Source organism: Rhagoletis pomonella, unplaced genomic scaffold (genome assembly GCF_013731165.1).
Source record: "Rhagoletis pomonella isolate Grant_MI unplaced genomic scaffold, Rhpom_1.0 Rhpom_scaffold_00009, whole genome shotgun sequence".
Taxonomy (NCBI): domain Eukaryota; kingdom Metazoa; phylum Arthropoda; class Insecta; order Diptera; family Tephritidae; genus Rhagoletis; species Rhagoletis pomonella.
In genome coordinates this window covers 37,353,340-37,378,744 of record NW_023458563.1, presented here as the reverse complement: position 1 = coordinate 37,378,744, position 25,405 = coordinate 37,353,340, and the positions used below count along the sequence as shown (strand labels likewise).

The 25,405-nt window shown below is 33.4% G+C and overlaps 1 protein-coding gene and 1 long non-coding RNA gene across 2 annotated transcripts in view; one reads left to right on the top strand and one right to left on the bottom strand.

Annotated features, from left to right (window-relative positions):
- Positions 1-25,405, bottom strand: part of LOC118745768 (twitchin) — a 286,196-nt gene that overhangs the window by 119,346 nt on the left and 141,445 nt on the right. The window contains 2 exon segments of the mRNA XM_036479424.1: positions 21,468-21,695; positions 22,187-22,357. Coding sequence (XP_036335317.1) covers positions 21,468-21,695; positions 22,187-22,357 — 399 coding nt within the window.
- LOC118745770 overlaps positions 1-25,405 on the top strand; it is a 115,365-nt gene that overhangs the window by 42,025 nt on the left and 47,935 nt on the right. The gene's annotated exons all lie outside the window — the stretch shown is intronic.

The following is a 25,405-nucleotide window of genomic DNA, read 5'->3' as shown; positions in this document are numbered from 1 at the left end:
AATGTCGAAACAGAAGAAATAGATGACAGGCACGTGTTCAAGGGTTTGGTGCAACAAAAAGAATTGTTGTGTTGCGCCATTCAATATTAAAAAATTTCAATGTGGTTAAATACGCTTTTTTATTAAGTTGAAAAAACTTCATATTTCGCCAGCCAAAAAGTGTATAAATAAATATATAGCATCTTGCTATAAGATTTATTTATAAAAACGGTTTATGCTTATGGCCTTATTCATAAAAAAATAAAATAGATTTAAAGAGCTCTATACAGCAACATTAAAAAAAATAAATTTGTTTACTTTTTAATAATTTTGGTATAACATTTAACTTAACTTTTTGTGCACCCATCTCTTTATCTGTTTATTATTCTCAATATTTGCTTTCCTTAATACTCATTTGACTGAGTTTCAATTACACCCAGTAAAAATCATGATAAAAACGTTAGAAAGTAAAACCATTCTCTCAATTCGTCGGCCATGATGTTTTTCTGACTTTTGCAAACATTTTAAAATCATATAAAATTGAAAATAAAAACATGAAATTGTTCACAATTGTTGTTGTTTGAGATTAAAAATTAAAATGTGTGTGTGAGCTTGAGCTCGAATTTTAAAATTATATTGCTGGCAAACGTCAGACTGTCTCTCAATGATTTTACCTTGTAATGTTTTTATCATGGTAAAAATCAAAATATTTTATAAGAAAGAAAATGAAAGGTAATTTTGTTGACTTTACAATAAATGTAATATATAAAAATCTCGTGTCACGTTGTTTGTGTTCGAACCCCTTGTTATGTTTATTTTTTTTATATTATTATTTTTAGGTATTTTTAACTTTTGGCTTTTAAGCGAGCCACGCTAAAAGGATGATGGCCTCAAGGCCTATTTTTGTTGATGAGACAAGTTAGAAAAAACGAGGCAATGCTGCCGATTCTTGGTTCAAAACAAGTCTGTCTATTTCAGTGCACAAACACTGCTTTTATAATAAATTTTACATTTCTCCTTAAATCTAAGACACTCCCAATTTTAAGTTACTTTTCCTAAATTTTCATATTGTGACCAATCATAATTTATTATTTTGTAGTTTTGCATTTTCTAAATGTTCTTGTGGTAAAGTCTCATTGCTGTTCTTTTACTCTAATTAAATTTATATTGATTTCTCATATATTGAGAAATAATGGAATTTAAAAATAAATTAAAAATTATGGCAGTAACTAATATTGTTGAGTGCCACACTAGAACTAACATATTAAGTTAACATAAACTACTTACGCAAATTCATTAATAATAAAATCCCTATATTTAATGCTGTTTTGCAAATATTTGTACAACGCTACGTAATCACCGCCATTTCAAATGTTTATCACTCTTGCCAGGTCCAAAACTTTTTCACCGAAGCTATCCAAACGAGACGCGTTGTAGGCTGGGCAGACACCGATAAAGTGGTAAATACTTTCCGCATCGCCAAGGTGTATTCGAATTGTTAAAAAATAAATATACTACTACTACTATTGAGAAATATCAATTGTGAAACCAATTGTTTCACAGTTGCTCTACAAAGTTCATCGTCTTGAGAAAATACAACACTACAAATGTCTTCACAAAAGTGACCCACATGTGCAAGCTGCAATATGATCGTTTCTACAAAGCAAGTGGCCGCTAACGCTTTGCCCAATTTGTGACATATATATGAGTCATAACTCTTTTTGCTTGTATTCTTAACGTTGTTGTTAAGAACGTTATTATATAATATTGCAGTCACATGTGTGTTTACATTACTGACCTTACTTACTAATTATTTGTAGACACACAACACCCTCATAAACGGCTCGACCGATCTTCATGAAATTTTTTGTGTATATATGGTAGGTATGAGAATCGGATGTAAAGTATATTTCATACTGCTAGGTGCAGGGGGCGTGCCACCTCCCATACAAACCGAACTTTCATATTGCATATCTCTGGAAGTGTTCAGGGTAGAGTACTCGAACATGGTATGGAGATATATGAAAACAGTCGCATACTCATGGAGAAAAATTATGATTATTGGAAAAGGGGGCGTGGAACCTCCCATACAAACCGAATTTTTTATACTGTATATCTCTGGAAGTGTTCATGGTAGAGTACTCGAACATGGTATATAGATATATGAAATAAATTACATAGTCATTGTAGAAAAATTGGAACTATTGGAAAAAGTGGGGTGGCATCTCCCATAAAAACCGAATTTTTCATACTACATCTCTCCGGAAATGTTCATGGTAGAGTACTCGAATATGATATGGAGATATATGAAATCAATCCCATACTCTTAGAGAAAATTGGGGCTATGTGAAAACGGGGCGTAGCGCCTGAAACTATTACGTATCTTTGTATGTAAAAGTGTGTATGCTAGGTTATTTAAGACGGCAATGGAAATATGCCTTCTGACTAACTGCGTAACTGAAAATCATTAACGTGAAATGTTGGTGAAAATGTTGGACCCAAATATTTCCTTAAAAAAATTTATTTTGGGCGGGACAATGCATTTTCTAATAAAACTGAGATTTGTTTTGTTTTAGATTTTATAATTTATTTCAATACTGTTTTTTCATGAAATTGCTTTAAAGTATTTAATTCGAATAAGGCCTCTTTAACACTAGTCGCTACAGGGGCATTATTATATTATTCTGGGTCTTCATCGCCATATGTGATATGTTTTAAGAAAAATAAAATTTGAAAGGTGTTAGTGCTGGTAAGCGAAGTCTTTTTCGTACAAATCGAAGAAAACTTACTCAAAAACAGGACTGTTAAGCGGAAAAAGATTGAAAAGGGTTCGTACAAAATCCATTTCAGAAAGCAGTATTTTGGCAAAATTGTAGCAGTAAGTGCACCTAAGGGAATAGGCATATTATTAAAGAAATCTATTCGATGTGTCCATTTCTTACAGTTGAAGTTTAGATATTTTGAAATATTCAGGAGAAACTCGAGTCTAGTTTCAAAGTGCCAAATTAGAGACAATTTACCATAATTTTACCAATTAAATGTTAAATATCTTCTAAACCGTATATTTTTAAGAAAATGTTGATATTTAAACTTGATGTTGAGTTCACAATTATTTACAGTTACTTAAGTATAAAAATCACTTTACTAAGAGTAAGGTGCCCTACATACATAAATAGGCGTGATATGCTGGTATTATAATTTTTCTTACAAGCGGAGAAATTGTTTAAATTTTAATTTGTTAAAAAGTAATAATTTTATTTATAATAAATTTAAAATTTTCAAGACGAAAAAAATTAATTTTAGTAGGGTTGTATGTCCCCTCGCTATGTTTAAGAAATCATGGCAATCCAATTTGTATTTTCAGAGAAAAATAAATTGTGTACCATTGTAAAAAAATTCTAATGCTCATAAAAAGTCTAAATATGAAAATTTTTCAATGAAATTTACGGAGTGTATTTCAGGTGAAAAGAACTTCATTTGAATGAAAATTCGAACGTCGGTGACTTTGTGACCCACTTGAGATGGCCTTACCCTTAAGGAATTGTTTACGTTCTACGATGAACCAAGATATACTAACTAGCCCCAGAAGTTTAGAATTGTAATCAGTTATTGCACACATCATGGATTTTGAATTCATCATCTCAACGTTTTCACTCAAGAATGCGACGATACTTTATTCAATTTAACCGAAAAGTTGTAAACTTTTGTTAACGAAAACTGAAACAGGAACTTTAGTTACCAGTTCAAAAAAGCAGAATGAACCACTTAAATTATTTTTATGCTAACGTATGCGTAGTTAGTGAAACACAAATTTCTCTAATTATTGTTAATACGGAATAAAGCCTCAGAAAAATTCCCAATATCTAATACAAAAAAATTCAATTCAAAGGGCCTGCCGATTATATCCTTTCCGGGGCCCAGCCCGGCCCGGCTCTCGACGGCCGTGAAAGTAGCCAGCGATGAGCGAACTTAGTTTTATTCCAACGATTTGTAAAGTATTACGCTTACGTTTTTCAATGAAAGTATGAAAAACTGTAAAATTTTTATCGGCCTTACTCAGTTTTCTACAACCGACTACATCCCACCCACCCGCACTTCCAAGACCAGTTTCACGACCCTTCCACCTTCAAGGGAGGAATGGTCAATGGACACAGTCAGGAAAAGAGGATCAATCCATGTTTACACGGATGGATCGAAGCTCAACAAAAAATTAGGTGATGGGGTTTATTCGGACCATAGGCATACTGAACGATATGCAGCATCATTGGTACAGTATGATACGATTCCTAGTCATGATATCTAAATTTTCGCAGACAGCGAGGCGGCAATTAAATCTCTGGGATATATGTCACTGGCTTCAAAAGTAGTTGCTCAATGCCGCCGATCTCTCACCGAGAGGGCTGAACATTCAACACACACGTTGTCTGGGTACCTGGCCATTGTGACATTCAGGGGACCTGCAAGGCTGACGAACTCGCGCGTCATGCCTGATTCCGACAAAACGATACTCTCAGCATCCCTCTTCAAACATGAAAATTTCTACTGAATGAAAATTTCTTAGAAGATGGAAGATGAAAGATGACGAATGGAACCGACCTGTCACATTGCTAAAACACTCTGGTCAGCCACAGACGCACAACGACCAAGTGTCTACTTAATCTAAAGAGGGAGGACATTCGCATAGTGACATTGCCCGGCTCAGTCAAAACGGAGAGCAAAAGCTCTTGGAGGTCATTTCTTCAAACGATTTCGATGACTTCAAAGCAGTGAATGTCAGAAGCCTATGCCCTTTTTTGCTAAGCTCTGAGTACTTGTGCGGTATCACAAAGGACCCTGAGTCTACGGCCGTCCAACCTAACCTAACCTATGGTAAAAAATGCGAAAGCCTTCGATTATAAAAATTTTGTTAATTTTTGCAAGAGTGAATTAGCAAAACATCACGCAAAAAATTGCTATAAAGAACTGCTGGAGCTTACTCTTATATTTTTGGGAGTGTTTTTAAAAGACATAATAACTCCTTGAACCCATGCACCCCGGGCGCTGGATGTCAAAAGCCATTTATACGAGACATGTATATGCCCTCTCATAGTACGATTTTAAGTGAAGGTTTGGATTCGTTTCACTGCCACCGAGGAAGCGCCGTATTCAATATCTCCGGGATACACTATTCAGATGTTGATGAAAAACTGTCAAAAAAGTGGTTGGCAAAATTTGCAGACATCTGTGATACTTATCAGATGAATGCATAGCAATTTCATTATTTGCGATAACGTTTCAAATGAGGAGAAACTCAGAATGTCACAAAAATTAAATTCCTTTCATACCAATAATGTTGAAAATTGTAAGCTCTCATAATTGAAAGCGGTTGCCGTAACCAAGTGTCTAGAAAATCAATAGGCTGATTTGACTATTTGTGCGTTTCAACAGTTCCAAGAAATTTTTCTAAGAATCCAGCTTTGTGGAAATATGTATATTTTATAAATGCTTTAAATAAATTATTTATAAAACCATTTGGTCTATTAGTGGCGATATGGAAAAGTTGACAAGAGCTTGTTTAACTAATCCAATAATTCAAGTCATTAAGAATAAAAAAATAATAATATAAACTACAAAAAACTTTCAAACAAATTTTTGTATATCATAGCTTTTCCATTAACCTCACGTCTTAGGCGGTGTCTCGATTAAATTAAAAATTTTTGTAAAATAGGTCCACCTTAATCTATATGTATATGTGAAATTAGGGATGAAAGAGAGAACCGTTTTGAAATGAGACAAGTTTTTCTCTTCCCTATAAAATTTTGGCAACCTCACATACGAGGTTTAGCATTTTTCTGATACGCGGTTTTGTACTTTAAACGACGATATGTACATACATACGTACATTCATATGTACATATTTACGAAAGGCTGCATATGTGCACCTATTTATGTTAAGCGGTACACTTTAAGACAAAAATTTCTCAAAAAAAATTATGACATTTGATACGAACCGTTGCTGGTGTTATTTTTATCGTGGCCATTTTATCAGCATTTCAAGCTTAACGTTTGCCGTACTAGAAATCAGCTTTTAACAATATGAAAATTCTTATCAGCACTAGTCCTTTGATGTATTTACATATGTATATTAACTTTTATAAATTTTTTTATGGAATTTTGATATCAAGTAACTCGAATCTTCATGTGGTTTCACATTTAAAATTATAATTGATTTGAATTTAACGATAGCATTATTACCTACGAGGAAAAATGGTCAGCCTTATCCTGAGTTTCACGTGAATACCAATTCACCCGAAATTTTTTCCGCCGAATTTTTAAGCGAAAAGTGAAGGATTTCGGGCGAAAATGAAACTCATGATAAGGCTGGTTGTGTTTTAAGCATCATCGCTGGTTATTGAGTATTTATTTTGATATTCAGTTCTACATCACTCTAAGATAAATCAATCCTTCTTTATGATATCGTCTGATGTGGCCGGCAACATAATGAAAACTGACATAGGGCCAATGCAAAGATTTGTTAATTATGAAGAGTGGTGAAAGGCGCCTGCGCCTACGGATGTTCAGAATAAATTGTAATAGCTGCATGAAAACACGCAGATTCAAAGCGAAAATGTACACAAATATACACAAATGCACAAACATATGTATGTGCATGGGTTTATATTTATAATAAGGTAGCAAATAATTTTAAAAACTTAAAAATGCTCATAATTCCTTTCATTTGAAATATTTTTTTTGTCAATAAAGTCAAAAATTTTAATTTGCTGCGGCTTCAACGCCGCTGCTGCTTATTTTGATTGGAAAGAAAAGTCACAGAAAACGTCTAAGACAAAGGAAAATAAAATCATAAAAATAGCAACTCGTATGTAGTTATAACTAACAAGAAACCGCAGATGATCTGAACATTTGGGCCAACAACATAAATACTGTAAATGCTACACATAAATGAATATGAAAAGAATATATGTAAAGAATTTCACGGTCACAAATCGCCACCCTTTCGACGAAGATACCTAATTCGTGTCTGCGCAACGAGTCTTTTAAAAACAAAAACAAGAAACAAAAAAGTTTATTAATGCAATGTTTGTAAATTTTAAGTGAAATTGAAAGAAACCGAGTGATATGTGGGTATACATATGTTTGTATGTATGTACACACATATGCGCATGTTTCTGGGCCAATTAATACGTTTTATGATAAAATTTGTTGACAAAAGTTCAGCTGGCCGATTGTTTCATTTTAATACAATACTAATTAATGATGGATAGCAGCAGATACACACATACATATATGAGTGCATAAATAAGTAACCGAGTAAAAGAATTATCAGCCCTGTTCTGCATTTCGACTCGATTTTAAAAGTAAAACGACACACATTCCGACTAATTTTTGTGGTGGTGTTCTCAATTCCGAGTGAGTTCGAACAAGTTCGAAATCGTTTTCGAATCGATTTCATTTCGATTCGGTTATAAGTTGCAACAGCTGTTGTCAGTTATTTATGTAAAAATTTATTCAAATCTGTATAAAACTGAAAAAATTCCAGTGCCAATGATGTTTGGGTGTGCCCAGGCCAGAAGACGTGCTATTGCACGCTCAAAACAAAAAAAATCGTCAGCTTAGGATGCATGTTGAACTCCAAGCAAGTTTACCCTTCAATGTAATTTTCCTTATCTTACTCGATCTGTAGATACCTTTTAGTTTTATAGGATCTTATCGCATAAATAAAGATATTTTTAAAATGCTGTTAGACAAAATAAAAAATAGGTTAGCGGAGAGACATCGTTTTATTTCACCGAAACGCAACTGGTCGCTACACTCCGGTTTTTAGCAACTGGCTCCTATCAGTTGCATTTGAGTTGAGATAGAGAGCTGCAGAGGAGAGCGAAAATGATCATCAGGCGATTGTAGATGGAGGGGAAATGAGGGATGAAGTTGCCCGAATTTACAAATGTAAATTTTTGAATTTTTCAAACACATACTAAATAGTCACTCATACAGAAATATTCGTAATTTAGGTTTTTTACAATATTAAAAATATTTCCCTACATTGTTTATTTTTGTTTTAAATAGCTCATCCTTTGACAAACACCATATAAATCAATCCTGCAATCTTTGTACAAAATTCACAAAAATTAATCAAACTTTTATCAAAACTTCAAACTTTGTATTTAGAATTTTTAGAAAATTTTCGAGTATGCAGTTTTGTAGCTCATTCAGTTTTAGTATAACGAAGTGCAAGTTTCAAGTACCTAAAGAAAAACGCTGATTTTTTAGAATTTTTTAGAGGCTTTAGCGCATTTTCTCCCATATAAAATGCTTGTGAACTTTGTGCTCATACAAGCGCCTTGACATATGCAACGTCTTTATGCCCATTAGCACAGTATGGAAATTTTCGTTGAATACTGCGCATGCGCTGAAGCGGAATCAAGAACAGGTCGGTTTAATTACGATCGTTTTCGCTTTGTTTGCCTAAGTAGTTTTTAAAGAGCAATTTTAAGATACAGATTTATCAAAATATTTGAATACAGATTAGAGTAATAATGACTTATAAATTCTCTCAATATCAAAAAAATTCAAAAGAAAATATTTGGCGGACAAACTGCATAGGCTATATTTGGGTTTAATTAGCCAATTAATTTTCATTCCGACTAGCCAAAGTAAAAACTTTTTAAATCGAAAAAATTTTGTCGGAATCGAAATCAAGAACACCAATGCATTTCGATTCCGAAAAATTTTATCGGATTGGAAATGCAGAACATGGCTGTATATGTTTTTCCTCATTTTCGCTCTATGAAAGAAGGGTAAAACTTGTTGCTTTATGCGATTATAATAGCCTTTAGTTAATAAGTATTTTCATATGTTAAGTTGATGTTCCTTTATAATTTTAACCACCGTTATCACAAACAATAGCTAATATTCAATGGTAAATAATTATGTGTATGTGATAAATGAATTATTAAGCTTCCACCTGCTTTAGCGTCAAAAAATTTTCGACAGAAAACTACACCAATGACAGTGTGGTAAATACCATGATAAAAATATAGTAAGGTAGAACCGCTGAGAGTCACTTTTAAAATTCTTGACGTTTCCAAACAATTTAATTTTTAAATTTACTCACAAACTCACACACACATTTTCATTTTCAATCTCAAGCAACAATTTCGAACAATTTCAATTTTTTATTTTCACTTTTATATGATTTTAAAATGTTGGCAAACTTCAAGAAAAAATCATGGCCGACAAATTGAGAGAACGGTTCTACCTTGCTATGTTTTTATCATGGTAAATACTTAAACATTTAAAAGTTATTTTCATAATAAAAACCGTTTTATTGTTTTCCCTAGTTATATTATGACCCATAATATCCCGTGGCATTGAACTATCAGAAGAAGAGCACGGAAATATAACAGTAATGACGTTTTGTGGCACGAAAGCTAGCTAAATAACTGCGGAAGTAATCGGACGGCAAAATATAATAAGATGTTCCTTTAAAAATCCCGACGATTATGGGAATAATAAGCTTGGTGGCCCTATACAAACCCTAAAGGAATGGTGCAAATGTCATAGCTATTAGGAACAGCATGTATTACCATAAAAATTTAAACGTATTTGAATCTGCCACAAGTAAAAGTTCACAATAAATAATAAACACAGTTTCGGTACTTAGGGGGAAGAAATAAAACGCTAAACCACAGACCACTCTATGGCGCGAAATACGTTTTTAGCATTTTACAAAAATTACAAATTTTGTAGGAAGAATTGAAAAACGCTATTTTCAGTGATGAAAAAACTTCAATATAGTTGAGCCATAAATATTGGACAGTCATTCGGTTTCCATGGCAAACCTGCCCTTGGCGCAAAGAATCTCTCATTTAAAGTAAAAAGCGTATAGCTTTGGAAAACAAATACAATTTTTTTACTTTGATAAAAATGAATATCCAGAAGTAGGAAGTTCCTTTCCGCACAAAATAAAAAAAAAATATTTTGGGAAAACGATATTCGCATACATTATCTCCGACCCAATGTTATAATAATAATAATAATAATAGATTGACGCTTACACATATGTTAGTGTTTGGCCGAGCTTCTCCTCCGATTTGTGGCGTGCGCCTTGATGTTGTCACACAAAGCGGAGGAACCTACAGTCTTACGCCGACTCCGAACGGCGATTGTATTTTTATGAGAAGCTGTTTTTCATGGCAGAAATATACTCTGAGGTTTGCCATTGCCTGCCGAGGGACGACCGCTGTTAAGAAAAAACCTTTTTTCTATATATATATATTTTTTTGCGATGTTGCTTTGACCAGGTGCTGTGGAGTGGAAGCGCGCACTGCTTACCACTACCCCGCAGCGGCCGACAAATCGACCCAATATTAAGTTCACGTATTTCGAGGTTTTTAGTGCCATTTCAAAACTTGAGATACAGTGTTTTCACCACAATTTTTAATCTGAATTAAAGAAAAAAATGGAAAGCAGATTAGAGCCCATTAAATTTATTATAATAGAGTACAAGTTTGAAGCGGCTCAAAACTCGTATTGATCTTGAATAGTTCATTATTTATTTGTTGACGGAGTTTCATATTCTTTGTGATTTATTTATTTATTCTTGGCACTATATCCAAACATAAACGCGTGTTAAGCAAACTGTGAAATAACTTGTTATTTTCTAAGTTTGCGAATAAAACTTTACACTTAAATTTAAGTCATTCATAACAAATATTTTATGAAGAAAATCCCCGTTACGGCCTTCTTTAGAAAAAAGATATTCGTTTAAAATAAAAATAAGCGAAATCGGCCTAATTTTATATAACCCTGCCTCTCGATAAGGCTAGTAGCCATTTCTAACAGATTTTGGATCGCTTAGTAAAAAATGGAAACACATACATATATTAGAATTATAAGAAAACAAGGCAAATAGCAAAAACGGCTAATTTTTTGTTACAAAACGGCTAACAAATCGGCTTCCGGCTGAACCGAAATTTCTCCGGCTGTTTGCTATCGCAACCTAAATCTAGCCGGAAAACGGCTAAAATGGCAACACTGTCTATCAGTTAACAAATGCTCCTGTTTCACTTTAAAGCTAAGCGTACACGGTGGAGAAATCTCTCTAGAGTTTTACTGAAATAAAAATCTCCTCTCTCAATTAAGTTTCCAACGGTAGAGCAACTCTAGGAGATATTCACTCTAGCTCAATGCACGGACTTCGAAAAAATTAATATTGGTAGATTTTACATACAAAAATTGGTAGAAGTTGGTAGATTTTTTTAAAAGAAACATTATTATATAGTTTTACTCACTTAGGATAAATGAAAGCTAATTCAGGTAACATGGTGTTACCCAAGCAGCTGAATTTTCGCATTGGGGATTTCTAATGTCAAAATGATGTATTTGTTGTAATTCTTATTGTCATTATGGGTAAAATTTGTTAGTAGAATTTTTGTTTTTGAACTTTTGCTGTCACCTTATTATATGAATTCGCCTTGGAATAAATTGTATTTCTTTATAAAACAATAAAACATTCAACAAAAAAGGTATAAATATGTAGTACATAAAAGTGGGTCCAAATCATGGAATCCGTGATCGAATGAAACACGATTCGACTGGAATGAAACAAAATGACAGCTGTTTTCTCTCAAATACATTTTGAACTGAAAAAGCGAATTCGCTGCCAAAAGCTGTAAAGAAAATTCCGATTCGAATTTGATTCGATCCCGGATGTCTTGATTCTGGCCCTGTTTTACAATAAAACAAAAAATTTCTCTGCACTTCAAAATTTTTTTATTAAAATTAGTTTTGAAATGATTTAAGTTTGCACACCATTCCTTTGGCAGTCTCCCACAAAAAACGTATTGCAAACGAAAAATATTTCAATAAACAGTTGGTTATGGTCAAAGTTAACTCCTCATGTTTATTTTAGGTATGTTCCATGATTCTGTGTTCATTTAAATCTCTTTGCTCTCTTTCGGGAAAATATTGGTAGATTTTTAGCCTTTGTTGGTGGAAGTGGTAGAAAATAAAAAACAGCTAAAAAGTTGGTAGATCTACCAATAAAGTCCGTGTACTGCTCTAACTAGATACAAAATAGAGAAATCTCAACTTTTCTCTATCACGTACTCTACAATCTGTGTACACGGTAGACAATAGTTACCTCTCGCCTAGAGTTAGTTTTCTATCTCGAATTGTTGTCAACGCTTGTTGTAGGCACATATATAAGTATGTATTTATATCAAAGCCGTGATGTAGAAAATATAGTTGGCGCCATCAGCGCAGCGCTAACCCTTAGTCGATTTGACAGCATTCACCTACATATGTGCTGACGTGCTGACGTCATAAGAGACATTTTCGCAATATGGACAAGGATTAAATTTTCAAATTGTACTTATTTGCCTAAAGAAAATTACCTAAAAGTAGACAAATGTACCTAAAAATTAAACATGGCAACCTCTTTCTTCGGTACTATGTGTACTTTTCGACTCACATCAAACAATCTTAAATATTTAAAATTCCATTGAAAGGAGTTTCTCCGAGCGGTTCCAGCCAAACCACTACATTTATGTAGGTATTCACCAAGTTGAGCAAGTGGCCTGGCACTCTGACAGATAACTGAGCAGATAACTCAAGCAACTACTGTTGCCAGAGTGCAAGACCACCTGCTCAATTTGTTGATACCCCTTCTGTTTTAACCAATAATTATGCCCCTTTGCAAAGGACGGAGGCTCTTGGAAAATCCATTGAAATGCCAATGAAAATAAAGGGATTGCCGATACATCATTTGGCTACGTTCTAAATGTATCTAAAATGGTGTGCTTGTATCGAATATACGATTTAATGTCGTACCCATTTCAAAATTTAACAATCTGTAATGAAATTCATTGTCAAGACTTTACCATACGTCTCCGTAAAGAAAAAAGTCTATTTAGCTTGCTAAATAGAGCGTACACTCATGGAAAAAAACATTGCAAAATCAATGAAAACTGGTTAAACGGAGCAAAAGCGTATTTAAAACTGACGTAAATATGACAATTTTTACCTTAAAAATGTGTTTTATAACATTGGAAAATCAAGTAAAAACATATTTGATTTAAATATTTTTCATCGTTATTTTAAACACTATAAAATTTTGAATCGAAAGCTTTCACTTTAGTTCAACAATTTTCATTTTTGATTTAAGCTTGATTTTTGTTAATTCAAATACCAAACGTGCTTGATTTAAAAATATTCATATTTAATTCAAATATCACATCAAATCAAATACCTATAGTGTTAAATTAAAAATGTGTGTATTCGTTTTAATAATGAAACATTTTAGTTTTTTATATTCACCACTCTTCATTTATTCACCTTTTTTAAGCCATACAAAAATTATTAGTCAGTGTACAAATTTAACTTTCATATTTCGCACAGGTTTTTGCTATTAACCATTAAAAGTCTAAAAAAGCGGATTTTCAGCCCTCCTAATGCATACAACTAATGTCAAAATAAGAAACACTCTACATTTTGACCAGTTTTGAGTATTCTGTTGTTTGACTAATCTTATATATTATTTCTATAAGGTGTTTTTTTGTTAGTCTCCATTTTTCTACTTTTCTATGTAAGCAATTCCATTAATGAGGTGTCATTTGAAAAGTCAGAGGTCCCCTGAGTGGTTATTAGGTAATATTAATGGGCATAACACCTCTGAAGTCGAGAAATTTGTAATTTTATTTTTGTTTTTAATTTACCATTGTTCAGCCACACTAAAGGTATTTTTTTGTACTGAAGCACTATTGTGACTGCAGCATCGCATACACTGTATACGACAGTGGTGGGCGCACACATCTTATATATTATTTCTCTAAGGCGTTTTTTTGTTAGTCAAGAACTTTGTAATTTTATTTTTGTTTTTAATTTACCATAGTTAAGCCACACTAAAGGTATTTTGTACTGAAGCACTATTGTGACTGCAGCATCGCATACACAATATACGACAATGGTGGGCACACACATCTTATATATTATTTCTCTAAGGCGTTTTTTTGTTAGTCAAGAAATTTGTAATTTAATTTTTGTTATACCCGAGCGCACTTGTGCACAAGGGTATTATAACTTTGTTCACATAACGGTTGTTTGTAACAGGCAAAACGAATCGATATAAATATAGACAAATGTATACATAAATGATCAGAATGAAAAGAGAAATCGATTAAGCGGTGACTGTCTGTCCGTCCGTCCGTCTGCGCACACGATAACTCGAGTAAAAATTGAGATATCTTAACGAAACTTTGTATGTGCACTTCTTTCGGGCGTAGGACGGATGGTATTGAAAATAGGCAAAATCGGACAATAACCACGCCTACCTCCCATATAACGGTAATTTTCCGAAATACGAAAACTGCGATATTTTAGTAACTACTGAAGATTATTCACTCAAAATTGATATTTATAATAATTTTTAGACGAAAAATAAGAATATTATACATTTTTGGAAAATTCGCGTAGCCACTCCCACTTATGGATACATGTGTATATCTTGGTAACCGCTGCACCAATTTCTTCCAAACTTGGCACAGTTGTTAGTCTTGCTACAGCATACCAATTTTTAAAATCGGACAATAACCACGCCTACCTCCCATATAACGGTAATTTGGAGAAATACGAAATCTTCGATAAATCAGTAAATATTAGTGGTAATTTACTCAAAATTGATGCTTGCAACAATTCTTTGCCAAGAAATACGTTTATGATAAAATTTTGGAAAATGGGCGTGGCATCGCCCACTTATGATCACATATATGTATCTCGGTAACCGTTCTACCAATTTGTACCAAACTCGGTATGATTATTGTGCTTGCCACATAGAAGCAAAACGTTGAAAATTATTGGAATCAGATTAAAATTACGACCACTTTTCATATAACGGCAAATTTCAGAAATGCTTGAAACTGCAATATTTCGAAATTTAAGGACGCTAATTTACTCAAAATTGATACACACCGGCTTACCATGTAGCGGTACCTGCACCGGGTATTTAATGTTCGGCTCCGCTCGAACTTACACTTTCTTACTTGTTTTTAATTTACCATGGTTAAGCCACACTAAAGGTATTTTTTGGTACTGAAGCACTATTGTGACTGCAGCATCGCATGCACCGTATACGACAGTGGTGGGCGCACACATCTTATATATTATTTCTCTAAGGTGTTTTTTTGTTAGTCTCCCTTTTTCTACTTTTCTATGTAAGCAATTCCACTAATGAGGTGTCATTTGAAAAGTCAGAGGTCCCCTGAGTGCTTATTAGGTAATATTAATGGTCATAATCTTATATATTATTTCTCTAAGGCAGTGGTCGGCGCTTCATACCACAATTGTGGTAGATCAACTCACACGTATTCTTAAGCTGATGGCAGATAAAACTTTGTAGCTTTCCGTGACATTTATAACTTTGCCAGCAAAGCGCCAGACGCAGAAGGTATGCCACAATGAACGCCAAGAAAACAATTTTGTACCGCTTTTTTACTAGTCAAAGTTGCTGTGGATTTTATATATTTTGCTTTAAAATTATCAGAAATGAAATTAGGTTTTATGTTTCTGCATGGAAACTCGAATTTGGACGAAACAAAATAAATATTAAACCGTTTGATTGTCAAAGCGCGCAAAAAGATGGGAGTTGGCCATCTTTTCGCTTCGCGCTGCAGCTTCAACGATTTATGTGGCATGCTTTGTGCATTTTCATACAATTCATCTTATCTGTCAAAGCGAATCTGTCACGTAAAGCGAAGCAAAAGTTTTATGTGGCATCAGCTTTACGCTCTATCGATTAGTCATTGGCTAGAGAGCAACGAACCAACATCGTGTTTGGCTGTTGCGCTTTGTTTCTTGAATTCAAAATTGCCTTGCGAGAAATATTACATGCTTGAAAATGCTTTTGGTGACATGCAATGCCTTTTGTGTTATAAGTCATTTAAAAAACAAAGAATATGCTATTCAAAGACATTTTGATTCTTTTCATAAGGAAACATTTTGATGAATAAGAAATGCAACCACTTTTAAATGAAAAAAAAAGTTTTTTTTGTTTCAAAGAATTAAAGGGTGGTTGTTGAAGGGAATATGTATGCGATTAAAAGACATTTTTAAACATTTCATAATGATATGGAAAATTTTGATGAACATGAATTTCAAATTTTTTATTTAAATTTTCAATATGTGGCGTGGGTGAATCCAAATGAATTTTGAAATTTTTTATTTGAGTTTTACTTCAATATTTTCATAACTCAGAAAACTAAAAACTCGAGAAAACCAGTTTTAAAGTTTTGAATTTACGGGAGTATATGTAATATGTAGGGAAAAATTAATACATATTCAGCTTTATCATTTGTTTCCGTGAGTTTACTATGCGCGGATGAACATTTTTCGGGTGAATTTTTTTTCGGGCGAAACTCAGGATAAGGCTGATTTTGTTCTAGTGGGCTACTGGTAATCGTTACAGATATGAAATTTTTAAACATCATAAGAAAGACCTAATGTTCATTCTTGCATACTTAACCCCATTTTTGTTTTTTTGGGATTATGATTACTTTTATAGTAAATGAGCGATGCAAATATATGTACATATGTATGTGTTAAATATATGTATTTATATGTTTTTATTGAAGACCGATAAGTAAACAATTTTGTTTCACTTCCGTAATTTCCTACTGCGTTGCTCATGCGGAGCAGTTCTCTTGTTTCCACCAACACAGTTACAGTTTAACTTTTGCCGACCACTGCTCTAAGGCGTTTTTTTGTTAGTCTCCCTTTTTCTACTTTTCTATGTAAGCAATTCCACTAATGAGGTGTCATTTGAAAAGTCAGAGGCCCCCTGAGTGGTTATTAGGTAATATATACCTCTGAAGTCAAGAAATTTGTAATTTTATTTTTGTTTTTAATTTACCATAGTTAAGCCACACTAAAGGTATTTTGTACTGAAGCACTATTGTGACTGCAGCATCGCATACACCGTATACGACAGTGGTGGGCGCACACATCTTATATATTATTTCTCTAAGGCATTTTTTTTTTTTGTTAGTCTCCCTTTTTCTACTTTTCTATGTAAGCAATTCCACTAATGAGGTGTCATTTGAAAAGTCAGAGGTCCCCTGAGTGGTTATTAGGTAATATTAATGGTCATAACACCTCTAAAGTCAAGAAATTTGTAATTTTATTTTTGTTTTTAATATACCATTGTTAAGCCACACTAAAGGTATTTTGTACTGAAGCACTATTGTGACTGCAGTGACGGCGTAAAACTGTAGGTCCCTCCGCTTTGTGTGACAAAATCAAGGCGCACGCCACAAATCGGAGGAGAAGCTCGGCCAAACACTAACTTATGTGTAAGCGCCAATCTATTATTATTATTATTATTAATAAGTATAAGTTCTGATGTACTATAAATCTCATTCATGCTTTGTAATATATGTATAATAAAAATAAGGGATTTATAAGAATAATTCTGTTTACTATTTCCGCAAACTATTAGAACAGTCTGCTTTTATCTGTGGCTACAATGAGGGATGAGTTTACTGTGTATTTCGCAGTCTGCGCATGGCCCCGCTTGTATTCATTTATTTATTATAAAGTTATAGCTAATCATATAGCAAAAGCCATTTAAAGCAGCAGCATATATTGTATTAAAATTTAGCATACTAAAAGTCTTTCTAGCAACTCTTATTAAAAAGTTGAAAATTTTGATGAGTTTTTGTTGAATTTTCCTAATTTTTGTATAAAGTTTAAATTCGGATTTATATGGTTTTTGTTATGAATGAGCCTTTATAAAAAATAAATTTATATTAGTCAAACAACAGAATAGTCAAAACTGATCAAAATGCCGCGTGTCTATTATTTTGTTGCAAAATAAATACATGATAAATACCATATTTACAGAGATTTTGGTTTTGCGTATGTTTTATATAAATGCAACAGTTGACTTGTAAACTTAGAAATGTTTATAACATTCAACACGTCTAATTTCAAGCCAACTTCATAGGAATGAAAATTTTGGTCAAAGCTTGTAACACCTATAGGATAGCATATAACGTAAACATTATTATTTTGATACAAAAACGATTTAATTTTAAACAATTCAAGATTATTACAACATAAATATTAATTGCTTTTGTAATAAGTGCCTTTATAATGCACTTCTGTTAAAAAAATTCAAGTTTTAAAATTTAGGGGTTGATTTTTACTTATTTTTGGAAAATATTCTTCTTTCGTCAAATCTAAAATTTCGTAATTTTTATATATAATAATTGATTGAAATGATTTTTCGTTATCTAACAAAAATTTTGAAAATTTCAAGCTGGACTTTATTTCTAAGGTATATGGAGGTTTAATTCTCGATGTTATGCTGTTAAAATGTACTTTAGCCTCTTTATGCTTCGCTTCAAAACGCATGCTCCAAATGTATTTAAGAGGTCCGCAGTTTTTAATATTTAGCTATGGCGTAGTGCACAAGGAAATGATGTTTAGGTTTTAATGTCCCAAAAAGCCTAATATGAATAGAGTGATGCGATTTCATCAGCTCTTCTAAAAAAACTAGCTCTTCAGTGGAAGCCGCAGATCGCGGTCGGATATAAAAATAGAGAATTAATTAACTTGATTAAAATATTCATTTATTAAGTCATTTCTCACCCTTTATGAATGGCAAAACATTCTACATTTCGAATTCTTTTAGCAGCTCGACCATCTTCTCATCGTCATTATCAACAACTGGTGAGTTATGCATTTTGTTCACAAAATATCAAAGGAAATACACGAAATTACTTTTCCGGTCCGAACCGACAGCAAACAAGAATAACTAAACTCAACCAACTGCTTCTTCTTACAGATGCATGAGCGTGGCCATACATTTAATTATGAGCAAGTTTAAAATGAAGACGTTTTTATTGGAAGTGAAGCTTTTCATTTTTGATTTAAGTATTGAGAGTTGTAAACTCACGACATTTTTAAAACAAATATGTGCGTATTAAAATTCAAAATGCAGCATTTTTAAATCAAATATGAAACATTTTAAAATCTGAAATACATTTTTATTCTAAAAATGATATTTTCAATTTAAAAATATTTTGCTTTGTTTTAAAATTTTTCATTTTTAAAATGAAAATGGCCTCGTTTAAAATGTGCATAAGACTGTGTACACGGCGAAAAAGTCTCGCTAAATAACTCTCACGTAGACTTTGTAGATGAGTCTCTCGTAGAACTCTATTGAGTGTTTTCACGTTTCTAGCGAGATTTTTGTCTAAATATCGCGATTTTCTCTAAAGTGTACACTTAGCTTTAAAACAGTTGTGTTTTTAATTATAATTTTAAATTGTTGTCAACAGTTACAAAGCAACTTTTACTAGCCCACAAGCAATGTGGGTTCCCTTTGGTTTTGTAATGTGGGGCATATTTACTGTACATATGTAGTTTAAGTAATTTGGTTTGTATTATTATTATTATTAGTATTATCTTATTGTTATTTGTAATTAAAATTACAATACAACTTCATATAAGCACAAGCTACCAGGTCTATGGGCTTAGTCATATCATTAAATACTTAAAATTTATATATGTATATCTTTTAATTTTGTTTGTATTTTTATGCCTTTTGTGAACATAAAATGGTATTAACAGGCCTATCATCAATTCCGTCGGAGATCTCGACGTTGTCACGTTGCTATCACGAATTCCGTCATGATCACGAAATTCTCCCGCAAATTTGAAATTCATGAGAATGGTATCGCTGATTTCGAGTTATTTTATTTTGATTTAGAATTACTAAACCAAAACATAAAAACAAACAAAAACCAAAGGCAGCACTGACTATGAATGCGTCGGAATTGCTGATAGCATTTGTCCCGAATTCGTGACGAGAGACTTTTTTCTGACGGTAGTTCACTCGGGTTCTGTGATAGGCCTGTATAACATTGGTCCCATATAAGTAAGTACCAAATGTATACATGTCTGTCTGTTTGGACGCAATCTAATCCCTCAGTTTTCGAGATATCCTACTGAAATTTGGTAAGCAGGTGCATTTTAATAATGAATTAACCATTTGTTGGAACCTGCAAAATCGGACCGCTGTAACATATAGCTCCGATAGAACTGATTCTTCAGACTTTGGGTTAAAACTCCTGCACTTATGCAGCTAGGAACATTAAATTTCGCAGTATTTTCACTCATTGTCAACAAAAGGCTTACAGTGAAAATTACAAATATCGGATCCATACAACTGATTGTTCAAATATGGGGCTTTACTGTAAAACTCCTTCATTTGGACGGCTAAAACCGAGAAATTTCGTGAGCTAGTTTCTAAATAATCATATAGTCTGCTGAGAAAATCGCCAATCAATCACAGACAGTAGTGAAAATCACTTAGATCGGTGCTTTGTAAGGCATATCTTCCATACCACTGATTATTCAGATATGCATTTTTTATATAACTCTATCTATATATGAAGTGAATATGAAAGCTTGTTTTGTTTTTATCTGATTATTATTAAAGGTATGAAGCTTTCGGCATAGACGAAAACAGAACTGTCCTTAATTGTTCATTGTTAAAAAAGTGAATAAATGAAAAATGTTCAGCGAAAGTTTTCGGCAACACTGGCCTTAAGAAAATCTAACACAAGAAAATTTCTTCTTGAGCGTGTTTTATATCGAGTTTTTGTTTTTCTTGGTAGCTGGATACCAAGCTTAAGGATTCCCGGAGGATAATTAACTTATTGCTCAAAAAATTCAATTTAGCTCAGTTAATGCGGAATACCTTCATAGCCGAAATTATAACACAAATAGGCATCGATACTTTAGATCCGATATATTTGGGGTATCGATAATTTCTTTCTATACTTCTCCCAAGTAAGGAATCGTTTCACCCCTAACTACAAACAGCATCCGATGAAATAAAAAAAACAATAATTAAGCAATGCTCTCAGGCTTTTTTAACCGACTTCAAAAAATGAGAAAGGTTATCAATTCGTCGGAATATTTGTATTTTTTTTCTTGGTTTGTTCTGAATTTCTTACACCACACTCCGGATAATGCACCATACATATGGTATGTTTCGTAACTATAGCACGTCAATTAAACTATTCTTATATTGCCATAAAAATTGAATTAGGCCGCGGCCACACAATGAACGGCTACGCGGTGAGCGTTTGGAAACATATCCTATAACTCTACATTTGTTAAGTCTAACCTTTACCTTCTCCGAAATGTTTTGGTTTCGAAACTGTTTTAATTCTACGTCTTCTAACTCCCACTTCCCCATTATTACCCAAAAATTTTAGTTACGGCACAAATAGTAGGAAAATTTTCACTTAAAGCGCATTTGTGCTTTAGTTATGGAACGAAATCACTGCAGAGGGAGGAATAAAGGATTGCATTTACGAAACATACCTTATAAATAAGTATTACCAATAGTATAAAATAGCAAATTTGTATTTAGCTTTGGGTCACCTATCGAGAAATCAAAAGATAAAAAATAGGCTTACCTTTGCTGGCTCTTCAGCAGGTGTACGAACTGCTGGTATAACTTTTTTCGATTCAGTTTTTGCTTCGGGCTTTTCCTTTTTACCTTTTTCAAAGTCAGTTTTTTCATATTTCTCTAGTTCTGGGCGCTCATAGTTATCCTCGATTGTTGGGTACCCTTCGGGTTTTTTCAGAGCATAAGCTTTAGCTTTATCAGAAGCTAACATCATCTTGCCTTCTTTCGCCGTTTCCTTAAAATGGATTTCATGTGTAAAAGTATTCGCAATACAAAGAAACAACAACGATCGCCGTCGTTGTTCGTTTAGAATAATACAATAAATACGGGACAGAAGTCGGCAAGAGAGAAGCCGCCAGCCGAAATTGCACGAGAGAAAAAGTCGTTAAAAAAGGTGATAAAGCTTAAATAAAAGCGTAATCCAGTTAGATATTCGAGAAAAAAAGTAAAAGAGCCGAAAAACAGTTCATAATCGGTTTAGGTCGATATTGAAACTCGAAGCTGATAGATTAGGAAACATCAGAAGAAAGAGAGCAGTTTGGTGTATTAGAGATAGCGAGAGAGTAAGATGCTGAAAGCTTAAAAGCGCTAATTGAGCAAAAAGTTCACATAAGTAAGTAAGAGAAAGACATAATAGACGCCGAAACTTTTAAGGTAGAAATGCTGACAGAAGAATTGTAGCAAAATAAATTGAAGAAATTGACGAAAGCCTCGATTTTCAGTTACCTTTAACAATTGTTTGGCTTGCTGAGGACCTTCTTCATCTTTTGGGTCTTTTATTACGGGCTTCAAAACAACACCCAAAAAGCTTTCATTTTGGATTGGCTCTTTGGTCATAAGGTTTCGAACAGAAGACCGACGGCGTTGTTTAATAAGCTCCATAAGTGATTGGTTACCCTGCGATATACAAGAATGTGTACAAAGGCAGAGTTATAATTAGTCTATACCGATTTAACGGGCATAAAAGATTTAGAAATGAGTTACATATTCATTTTGAGAGCGGTACGAACATTTTGATGAGCTCGAAAAACCTTTTTCGCGAAATTTGCTTTATTACTTGTGTAATTGCTATATTCAACTTTTTGCATACATAATACATATTATTTATTCAGTGGTGGTGTAAATGGATTGTTTGCAGCGAATTCTTCACACATGCATTATAAGCTTCATCGTATACTTTGACAAATCAAGCCAAAGCAGTTGCTTTTCAGCAGTAGCCTAGCCAGCGGAGAAACGTACGTTTAGCCGACACTGCGCTACATTTGTTGCATTCAGAAACGTACAAAAGACTTCACAAATTTTCGTTAATTTTTCGCATCCGAAGCTGTTCAACTGTTTAAACTAAGCATTTGACAACATGTATGTATATCAGGGATGCTAATTTTTTAAATTTTTACGATCCCGGGATTTTCGGGATGACGTTATCACAATCCCGGGATTCCGGAATTAGTCCCGGGGTTTAGATATTCATTACTTTCCAACAACTTAAATCGAGAAAATTTCGTCTATATTGTTTGAGAAGCTCTCCTACCATAAAATAAGTCATAAATAAATGGGTTTGAAACCTAATTTTTTATTTAAAGAGGCGTTTTTATTTTTTCTCTCTGAGGTCAGGATTTATTTTAAAGGAGTTGTAGTTTCAAAGATAGGAATAATTCCAAAAATTATTAAAAAAATTCAATGTGATGTAGAATAAAAATATGGGTACCAAAGTGAACAGGAAATTTCATTAGAATTTAAAGTAATTAAATTTGTCAATGGTATTGGGGCTGATTAACATTTTATTTTTAATATTTTTATTGAGGTTTGTAGCGCGTTTGTTTATTAGGAAAAATTTAAAAAGCAACAAAGTCAAAGCGGTAGAAGTTAAAGCAGCTATGTCGGAGATCACCACATCTCCTCATCAGGCTTCTTGTTTCTAGACTTCAGCAGGAATCGAACCTGCGTAATCGATGTGCAAAGTCAGAAGCGTTAATCACTGAGCTATGTACACCCCGTAAACTCCTGTTGCTAATTCATTTTCCTTATTCAACCAACTACTATCAAGTGCAGCTGATTTGCCGCTGTTTAAACTTGACAGCGTGGTTCTATACATCCATTTGCTTATTTGCTTTATTGTATAGTTTCAGGCAGGCTCTTCCTAAACTATGTATTTGTCAATGTTATTGTGGCTGATTAACATTTTACTTTTAATATGGTTTATTACGAAAAATTGAAAAAGCAACGGGGTGTACATAGCTCTTCCTAAACTAAGTATTTTTCAATGTTTAGGAAGAGTCTGCCTGGAACTATACAATAGAGCAAATAAGCAAATGGTTGTATAGAATTGACAACAATAACCACGCTGTCAAGTTTAAATAGCGGCAAATCAGCTGCACTTGATAGTAGTTGGTTGAATAACGAAAATGAATTAGCAACAAGAGTTTACGGGGTGTACATAGCTCAATGGCTAACGCTTCTGACTTTGGACATAGATTACGCAGGTTCGATCCCTGCTGAAGTCTAGAAAAAAGAAGTCTGATGAGGAGATGCGGTGTTCTCCGAAATAGCTGCTATAACTTCTACCGCTTAGACTTTGTTGCTTTTTTCAATTTACCCTAATAAACAATTGTGGTACAAAGCTCAATAAAAATATGAAAGTAATTAAATTTTTTTTGATTCACAAGGACGAATAGGTAATTTTTTAAGGTTAGAAGGATGAAATTCGACGATGTTGTCGAGTTTACATCAGTCCTTAATATATAATTTTTTCAAAAACAAATATTTCGAAATTTCAAGGATAAAATTTTAAAAGGACATTTTCAATACTTGCCAGTCCTTATGCACCAAAAAATTGAATCTGTTTTTGGAACCTGAAAAAGGCCGGGATGGCGGGATTAACATTCCTAATGCATACGTATCTGGCAGTAGCTGAGTCTGCAGGGGAGTGTGCTATTATTTGTAAGATTTCTGAATACCACTGGCCCGAATGTTGTCAGACGTAACATATTAAAAAGTATTTTTAAAAATTTAAATAATTGCTGAATGTAATGTTTGCTTTTGGTTTTGTTTTCAGTAAATATGAAAAAGCATCAGTGAAGTTCAGAATAAAAATGTTTTCAAAGAAAAATTTTTACATAAAAACAGCCGAAAACGTACTTTCCTTGACCTAAGTTTCTTCCGCACACTTTAGGGGGTGAACGGATCGCCAATAGGGATGCAAACGATGTTTTTGAAACATCGATAATATCAGATCAATTTTCGATGTTTGCCATCGATGTTTACAATCGCGAAATTGACGATACATCGATGGAAGTTTTGCCGATGTTTTAAATATCGACTTTAAGGAGACTCTCCGACTTTCATTCGGTATGTTTGACTGACCTTAAATTTATTATTCATTCAGATTTATTTTGTTTTGTTATTTATGGCCTTATAACAATTTTATTTAACAATTTTATTGAGTTTGAGGCCATTTTTTATGAAAAATGTTATTGAAAATCAACAATAATTTACAAAAGGTAGACGTTATAGCTGCTATTTCGGAGATCACCAATCTCCTCAGTGACCGCGGTTGAAAAAGTCTGATTAGTAGATGTGGTGATCTCCCAAATAGCAGCTATAACTTCTTACCTTTGTAAATTATTGTTGCTTTTCTACAACATTTTTCATAAAAAACGGCCCCAAAATAAAATTGTTGGATTCATTCTGAATGCTAATAACCTAGCCGTTAAAACCAGTGTTTAAAAAACTTAAGTCGAAGTAGCAAAAGTAATAAAATTTTCGCTTCTCACTGCTTCGACTTATTGTAACTGTTCAAAATTTACTTATTGCTTGTGCTTACGCTTATGAAACAAGACGACAGTCGCAGTCGAAGCTCAAGCAAAAACTGATTGCCGACAAAATGCGCAGAGCTGCAGGCAGTCGTTGGTTTAACAGTCGCAGTCGAAGTTCAAGCAAAAACTG